This window comes from Dreissena polymorpha, chromosome 11 (genome assembly GCF_020536995.1).
Source record: "Dreissena polymorpha isolate Duluth1 chromosome 11, UMN_Dpol_1.0, whole genome shotgun sequence".
Classification (NCBI taxonomy): Eukaryota; Metazoa; Mollusca; class Bivalvia; order Myida; family Dreissenidae; genus Dreissena; species Dreissena polymorpha.
Window position 1 is genome coordinate 41976550 of NC_068365.1, and position 9314 is coordinate 41985863.

The following is a 9314-nucleotide window of genomic DNA, read 5'->3' on the forward strand; positions in this document are numbered from 1 at the left end:
TACATCTCAGAAAGTACTTTTTATATAACGTACGCTGTGAGCGTTTGTGATTCATGTAAATGGGAGTTATGATAAAATTGTGTTTTATTTTCTTTTCTAGCGTGGAATCAGTGCGTGTATATTTGGTTTCTTTCAAACTATTCATTTGTTGCCAAAGAATCAGGAGAGAATGGGTAGTTTCAAAGGCCATATGGTACAGCTGTTTTTTTTCTTTCCGAGCTGTCTCAACGCACGACCAACCGATCATGCCATCATTGTCGTCGCGTAACGCCCTGGTGAAAGTTGAAAATACAATACCACTGGCTGTTACAGTATGATATTTGTGTATATCTTTTATTAGTAGAAATTATCGAGCGCATCGGGATTCTATCCCATTAACATGCACCGGAAATTCCTATAATGCAGAAATCAAACAAACGCCTGAATTTAAATGCAAATATTGCCAAACAAACTAACAAGCAAAAACTTGCTATTTTATCCACACAAACATGCCAATTTATGCATGCGTGATTCAATGATAGTTTGCTTTAAAACGTCGTGCACACAAAGGGATGAAGCACGTAGTGTGTAATGTGAGACCGCATTGCGTAATATCTTAATCATAATCAAAGCGCAGAAGGCATTTTAGGTGTTCGCTTTTGTGTATACAGTGGGTGTTGTAGTACCGAGTTTGGTGTAAACCCAACTTCAATCTTCAGTTGGTTTAACCAAGGAATAGATTTGTTTGAAATATCACGAATTACAGGAATTACAATGGAACATTAATACCTAGAACGGAATTTGACCAAAATCTTGGCGTTAATGTAAATTTTCAAGACTTCGAAGGAAATCTACAAGCGATTAAAAAATTCTAAGGATCGCTAAAACTTAAAAACTTCACAACAATGAGTGGTGAATTATGCATATTCTTTTCCGGAATATATTAAGCATATACGATTGCAAAACACAAAGAACTGCTGTATTTATAACATACACATCAATGAAACCCCATCAGGCCAAGTAAATAAAGTAGCAGTTGCAGTACTTATTGTTCAGAATGGGAAAGTCTACATGCACGGGTTTAAACCGTAAAGTAATTATACAACCAATGGTGCCATGAAAGACTGACTCACAATACAATAGCTACAAATTATTTGTTTAATATGAAAATATGTGTTTCAGAAAAATGTACTTTCTGTAAAACATAACCTCTTGCTTATTTATTTGGGAGCTGCAATGCCATCAAAATGTCATTCGTCTTTTAAGGGGCTTGGATAATTCGTGCCTTGAGCAATACCCCTGCTAAGCGCTGCTCCATTTTGATGCAAATAAACAACAGGCCAAACATAGTACTCAACATACTTTCCTCTATGCGTGTATTCTCTGTACTTATTTGTGTCAAATTCTGGTCTTATGTTTACATCCATATCCACGTTGTGTTCCCGAGCTTCAAAGCATTCGTCGATATCAGATGACTCTACAATACTGCTATCGTGCTTGTCTGATTTCGCCTCAAAAACGGGTTCTCCATCGTTGCGTTCTTTAACGCTCGTTTCAATTAGAGAATTAACATCTCCTCGCGTCTTATTTAATAAGCTGGTACTCGCATTTGAATTTGAACCATTCATCGTTTCGACTATATTAGTCGCTTCATTCGTTATATGTTGCGGAGCACTTTCTATGTAAACGACTTTAGTCCTAGCGCTTTCTTGTCGATCACAGGTGATGTCTCTTGCGTTAGTATCTACTTCATCAACTTTGGTCTCTATGATTTCTTGCCTACCATTTGCGATCCTTATGGTGTTACTTTCTACTTTAACGACTTTGATTCCTGTGTCCTCTTGCCCTTTGCCTGAACTGTCGCAAGTGTTGCTGTTTAATATTTCGACTTTGCTTTCTGTGCTATCTCGTCCATCTCTTGCAATTTCACCAGTGCTTCTCTTTACAATATTTGTACCTATCAACTCAATATGTGAAGCTCCACTATTTTCTATCTTATTTTGACCACATTCGAAAGCATTATCGGTCGTAAGTGTTTGTGTAAGTTTCTCATCACAAGTCATAGCCACAGTTTGGTAAGTTCTTGTTTGTTCATCATCATCTGGCCCTACCGTGTGTTCTTTACGAGTGATCTGCTCGGGCTCTATATTGGCGTGTTCATTACACCTCCACGATCCATCCTCTACCTTATCAACTGAATAAGTATGCCCTCTCTCTGTACTTGATGCAACCTTACCCGAACGTTCTTTGAACGGTTTCCATCCGGGTATTTCAATAAATACAGGCGGATCGCAAGCGTTCATCATAAGGCACAACCTTATACACTCGTTGATGTATTTCTTTAATGGTTTGGAATTCACCAGTTCGTTGATCATAACCTCGCTCTTAAATAGTTCACATACGTGCAGGTTAAATTCCTAAAATAAAATAAAAACATATGTTTGGAAATTATCCTGTATAGAAATTTATATTCAATTGAATGCTTTTGCATAATAACTTCAAAAACAGTTACAAACAGTCTTGGTTTATTTAGTATGTATGTAGCAAATAGTAGACGCTATGTATTAACATTATTGTATTATTGTTTGGATACAGCGTCTATAGAATAAGATTATGTTCGTGTTTAGTTTCAAATACCACTTGGTGCTTTACCTCTTGTATTTCCGGTATATTATCAACGGATTTCTGTTTTCTTCCATCTTTAAATGCCTTGATAGTTTCAACAGAAGAAATATCCTGGAAGAATGTTTTGCTCTTTGAAACATGCGATGTGTATACAAATAACTACCTTAAATATATGCATGAAACTACATTAAATACAATAATTGCATGCAAAACAATTTCATAAAAAAATCATTTTTATTATTTTTACTGTAAACAAATGCACTATAAAACTGTACACAAATAATTGTTTGAATATGAATATGAATAATGGTATGAATAAAACAAAAATTAACATAGATGGTATTGTAATGAGCTGTTATTCGATTATATATACCTTCACAAGAAACCATTTTTGAACGAATGCCCATGTCGCGTCTATCTTACCGCGACAAAACTCGTACGACTCCTAAACAAGCAAAGCAGGTTAAAAAGGTTTCATTTATATTTTAAGGGTTACTACATGCAAAAAAAAAAATTCCAAAGGGAAAATTTTATTGTGTGAGGCTATAAATCAAACGGAATATGTGTATAGTATATTAACATATTTAATTACGTATGTTGTGTTGTACATAGAGGAAAACAATTATGTTTATATTAGTTCGTTTATTTCCAACAAAATCTGGGGTATGTCTACTGGGTAAAACATTGTTCTTGAAATATACCACATAGTCGTCATATGTTAAACTTTCAACAAGTTATAAATGCGGTATTCAAACCTTGAGTTATGATCAGTATGAAGGGTTCACAATAATACAGTACGGCATAAACATCCGTTTGTGTCACTTTACAAGACAAATTAGGGTTTAGCAATCCGGATTGTCGTTCATTTGAAACAATCCATGCAAGTTCGATTGTTTCATTTTGAAATAATTTCCAATTTGAAAAGTGTAGTAGAACTTTTCCGGTCAAATTTGTGTTTAAAGACGGACGGACAGACGGACGGACGGACAGAAAGACAGACAGACAGACAGACAGACAGACAGACAGACACAGACAGACAGACAGACAGACAGACAGACAGACAGACAGACAGACAGACAGACAGACAGACAGACAGACAGACAGACAGACAGACAGACAGACAGACAGACAGACAGACAGACAGACAGACAGACAGACAGACAGACAGACAGACAGACAGACAAACAGACAGACACACACACACACACACAGACAGACACACAGACAGACAGATACACAGACAGACAGACAGACACAGACAGACAGACAGACACACACACAGACAGGCATACACAGACAGACACACAGACAGACAGACGTCCATGGTGATTCAGGTATAACCTCTTCCCCATTTACTTCGCATCGGGGGGAATAACAACAAACATACCAATCATATACGTAAAACATACCATCACAAGGTCTAGAAGGATTTGAACAGTTTGTTGGTCTGAACAGTTGAGATTCTGAAGCACATCGAACGCGTCGGTCCACTCGTTGTCATAAAGACTCGAGAACTGATCGGCCAGTTTAGTTGGTCGGTAGGGGTCGCTGAGGTCAGCAATGGCGGGGTTGTTGTCGTATATTTTTGCTGACATCAGTTTACCCAATCTGTATTGAGATAATATACATGTACAATAACATCGAAGCGTTGATCGACCCAAGAGTGCTGCCACATTTACTGAATTTAAGGTCATGTCAGAAAAGATGCACACTCTCAAGAAAATTTGTTATTTATGAATTTATGTTAACTGCCTTTAATTTATTTGTGACACGTTGTTAATGTTTGTCTTATTTATGGTTTACGAATAAATATAATTCAGCAATCTATTAAAAAATAACTACATTGCTTTAAAAATAAATAAACAAACGTAGAAGGATATTATGATTGATTCACGGTAAGGATTTTGTTCTTCAGTACATCCACGTGTAATAAAACATGAAACAGCCTCTGTGAAATTGTTTCGACCAAACATCCCGGCCTGTCGGCTATCGCATGACATAGTTTGTTTACAACATGAATAAATGTGATGCGGGATGCAGCCTGCAATAGCCGAGTCTACGTACAGAGGTTTTCATTAAAACATAAATAATCAAGCCTCACTACAAATATAGGAGGAAACATGTCAATTGCGATTTTAATCACAAATCTTGAAATGCGGTTAAATAGATTCGTCTAAAGCTATTCCGTGTTGACTTATACAACTAGTGAACACTTAAGTCCCGGTCCTTATATTTCATTATGGTATTTTACCAGTTATTCCAATTACGAAACGGTGTACTTATGAAACGGGGCACTTTCTATGCATTGTTCTGGCTGAATACATTTTATGTTGTTGTATCAATCTATTGATGACGCTCCAAAACTTTCAATACAAACATTTAAACGGCCTGCGTATAAACATATGTTATTGGGTGTGTGCGTGCGTGTGTGTATATTTTCCGCATGGTCTTGTATTGTGGTTGACGAGTACGTACTCTATAGATACGCGGACTTCCCGGTGACCACAAACTAAACTCGAATGCACCTGGATTGGGAAGCAAACCCAGTGCACATAGATGAGAAGCGAGTGTAGTATCTGCATTGCTAGCTGGTCAGCCAAAGGTATGCTTGTCGTCGATTATTAAAGGGGCCTTTTCACAGATTTTGGCATTTTTGTAACTTATTCATTAAATGCTTTATATTGATAAATGTAAACATTGGATCATAAAAGCTCCAGTAAAAAATCAAGAAAAAAATTAAAAAAAGGAAAAGAACATTGCCCGGAGCAGGTTTCGAACCAGTGACCCCTGGAGTCCTGCCAGAGTCCTGAAGTAAAAACGCTTTAGCCAACTGAGCTTTTCCGCCGAGTACACATTCTTGACGTATTTTATACCTTATATAAGCAATCTTCGTAGTTTCACAAAATTTAACGACAAAAACAGAACTCTCCAAATTATTCAATCGTTTCGCGTTGCAACGCTTTATAATTTTTAGGATTTTAAAATCGTCAAAAGATGCATATAATGGCTATATTAGAGCATGGTTAATGTTCAGTATTACTGTTTCCTCACAAATATCATAGCTAAAACGAAAACTTACGAATTTGAAACAACTTTTTTTCAATTTTGTCAATTTACCAAAGCGTGAAAAGATCCCTTTAAATGAGTTGTTTACCTATCGTGGCTTACCCATGCAAACGTAATAATTCTTCTACAGACGTTTTCCAAAAAAAAGCCGATAAGTAATTACTCCATAGCATATAACCTTATTAATCTTATTTGACACTCCATCTGAATAAGTGGACGAAACAATTATTCATATTTACCGTACGACGGATTTTTTAAAATAATACTTACTTGTTGTTCTATAAGTAGTAATTTGAAGATAACAAGTATTCTAAATAGAGCGAAGTAGATTAAAACCTTTGTTAATTAGATCAACAACGGCAGAAAATAATCATCTTTGATTGCGTGGATGGATCTGCTGATATTTTCGTTAGATTAAATAAACGCTTTGTTGTTTGTGGGCGTTGAAAATTAATCTCCAGGCAGACGAATTGATTTTGTTTATCTTTAAAAGCATTTATTCAAATGCACTTTGGCGTCAAATTACCGTCGTTCCGCTTCATCCTTCTCCTTCTGTAGCCTTTTTCGTTCGTCATCAATACATCTATATTGTTCTGTGAGTCTGCGGTTGATCTGTTGGTATTCAAGTGTTTGGTCATGATCATCTGTATGTTCGAAACAAATACAATATTATAACATGAGCCTCGCTCTGTGAAAACTGGGCTTAATGCATGTGCGTATGATGTCGTTCCAGACTATCATTTGCGGTCACGGGCGACACACTCTGCTTTAACTGGATTTTAGCTAAGAATAAGAGACTTACTTGAAACAAAAAATAATCCATTAAAGCGGAGTGTGTCGTCCCTGATTAGACTGTGCTTATCTTGGACACAACTTTACGCATATTCATTAAGCCCGGTTTTCCCAGAACGAGGCTCATATAATTTTATTGTTTTACCTTGAATCTTATACATTCAAACAGATCATGCCCGTCCTACCTTTATTACTCTTTATAACAATCGTTAAACAAACATATTTCCCAAATTCAATTGAATTGAATGGCGCTGTTTATTTTTAGTAAGAAAATACGGGGACGGAAACAGATAGACGAAGGTACACTTGTATATAGCTTTCTCTACACATTTATTTTCATCTAAATCGAATCACTTCGACCTAAATTCACATCACTACTAAATACGGTAATACGATTGATATTTCTACGTACTTCTGTCCACGTTTGTCTCTTTACCCTTTCCTTCTGTCTGACCCATGGTCCCTATATATTACATAATCACATAATAAAAGCTACCTTATAATGATTGAAATCGAAAGTTGCAGGTACACGAATCATATGATGCGACATAAGCCACACCTTTATCTTCCGGGACTGGTTTTGTTCAACTAGGGGAAACCACTGTTAAGATTTTACAAGATGTTATTCACGGTGATTTTTCTTGTCGGAATGCTCACCTGAATTGATATTTAGGCCGCCAATTAGCCTTATATGACGCCTCAAAGGCACGTTTAAAAACCCGTATCCAGGGGGTGTGCGTTGGGTGCGTTCGCACCCAATCTTTTTTGACGAGTAAAAAAATGTATTATAAGTTGCACCCAACTTTATCCGACGCAAAAACGGTTATTTATATTTTCCCGGAATCACCGGTCACAAGTGCAGAGTGTGAACGGGCTGCTAGCACACTGAGGCGTCTGCACCACTACCAGCGTGCGTCTATGGCAAATAGTTGCATGTCTTCATTGGCGATCGTAAACATCTAATATTGATTGTTATAAATAGATATTTGTTTTCTGTTTCATGCAAAATTATAAATCTGGCACTCTAATCCGTATCAAATCGATATTTATTTGTAGAAATTGGATACTAAATGATTGTTTTGGAACTTTTGTGATCGTCATTAATGTCTGTTAAAGCTTTAACTATAATATATATCATAACGTAATGATGAAGCCTACTTATTGTTGGTTGATATCCAAGTCCAATATTTTTTTCGACAATCATCTAAATGGCTGGACAAACAATTTGATTAAATTGAATATATAATCTTATAAAAAAGAAAGTACATTTTAGATAATTATTTACGGAATGGTATGCGAGCTTCCGAAAATGACTGAAATCAAAGGACATCCTATCCGACTATTGCAGAAGACTAATGAGTCACTGGCTAATAATTTTGCATTATACCACGATTTATAACAAGTCCACATTGTGCACAGCATTTTCGACACACTGTGTTGTCTTTTTGGAATATCCCCTTCCAACCATTTTCGGATCACCTGAAGGGTTTTCCAGCAAAACAATTATCAGTCGTGCTCAAGACAGGATAATTTTTTTGTTATATGGCAAGAAAACAAATCATTTATACAAAGCAATGTAGCCGGTTTGTAGGTTACCAACACTCAATGGCAGCTGTTCTGCTTTCTTTACTTTACTTTCCACAATGTTTTAACTATGTAAGACTTGACACTAGGAAATATGTCCTACTCTTAAACAGTTGTTATAATGAATTTAAAACGTTATAACATATGATCAGGTGGATGTTAACGTTTAATGTTCATTAACGGTGACGGATCGTGAGTAGAATGGGCAAATAAGTCCATCTTTTTTCTTCAACGTCCTTGTATACTTTGTTAACTACTTTGAGACCATAGGGCCAGTAAGTTGTGGTTATAGTCTTTATGAAGCCTTAATTGTTTTACGTTTCTGAAATTCGTTTAGAAATAGATAACTTATTTGTTAAAAAAAGTTTTAAAAATTAAAAGTAACCACTTATACCGTTTTGATTTTTGTTAAGAAGTGATGCAGATTAGAGAAGACCCAGTTTTGTTCATCAGTGTTTGTTGTAGTACAATACAATATAAGCACGTTAAGAGCAATGTTAGGCATTTGGTACTATCTAAAAGAGCAGACAAACAATTGTTGTTTAAAAAAAGTTAAATATTTCCTTTTATTTTACTTGATTTATGAATGGTAGGATTTTGGAATGGTAAAATACACCAATTTTATCAAGATTCCAGGATTCCAATAAATAATGATATTTTATACCGTTCTTACTGTTGATTTTACATTCTATAAATGTGTTGTTGCATATGTAAACAAAATGTGTGCGCGCATATTAGTGTCAGGTTTAACACCGTATAAAATAATTTATTTCCGTGACTGATCGAAAAAAGTGGTTATTGAAAAACGGTAGTCAGGAATACATGTATGTTATATCATATTCATGTCGATCAGTCACTGAGTATGGTCAATGAAAGTGAAATTTCATATAAAACTTCCGTCTCTTAATACAGATAACAAGTCACCAGAATGCAGGGTTTTATGTTTCATTTTCAAAAATTTCTCTCCAAATCCCTCGATTGCAGGAGGCACCCCCTCCCGCACCTACCCCCTTCGCCACTTCGTTGCACAATAACAATCGTTGATAGGACAATTCGCACCCCCCTTTTCAAAACCCTGGCTACGGGCCTGGTTTAACATAACCCATCAAAGCCGAAACCCATAATGCCAGTTACATCCAACTGCCATAGGTTGATTAGCTCTATACCACGTAGATACGTATTTGACGTGTTCTAGTCCCTTAGAAAGTTATATTTACTTAAAGACCTCTCTTACTAGTTTGTTTAAAGGCCTAATTTCCAACTATTAG

At 36.1% G+C, this 9314-nt stretch overlaps 1 protein-coding gene across 2 annotated transcripts; it reads right to left on the minus strand.

Annotated features, from left to right (window-relative positions):
- Positions 1–892: 892 nt before the first annotated feature.
- Positions 893–7041, minus strand: LOC127851578 (uncharacterized). 2 transcript variants are annotated; one of them, XM_052385415.1, is made up of 6 exons: positions 6959–7041; positions 6197–6314; positions 4014–4212; positions 2978–3049; positions 2632–2715; positions 893–2396 (listed from the first exon to the last, which is right to left on the minus strand). In XM_052385415.1, exons 3-6 carry the CDS (start codon positions 4197–4199, stop codon positions 1230–1232), a joined length of 1509 nt encoding a protein of 502 aa, XP_052241375.1. In that variant the 5' UTR covers positions 4200–4212; positions 6197–6314; positions 6959–7041; the 3' UTR covers positions 893–1229. The 2 variants fall into 2 exon arrangements, with proteins under 2 accessions (XP_052241375.1, XP_052241374.1); XM_052385414.1 differs by having other exon boundaries at positions 6875–7009.
- Between the last annotated feature and the right edge of the window lie 2273 nt (positions 7042–9314).

Coding starts and splice junctions, on each gene's coding strand:
- LOC127851578 (XM_052385414.1), bottom strand. CDS start 6,920: ATGGGTCAGACAGAAGGAAAGGGTAAAGAGACAAACGTGGACAGAA. Junction 6,315..6,874: donor AGAGACAAACGTGGACAGAA/GTACGTAGAAAT, acceptor TCGAACATACAG/ATGATCATGACCAAACACTT. Junction 3,050..4,013: donor TCCTTCTAGACCTTGTGATG/GTATGTTTTACG, acceptor TTGCTTGTTTAG/GAGTCGTACGAGTTTTGTCG.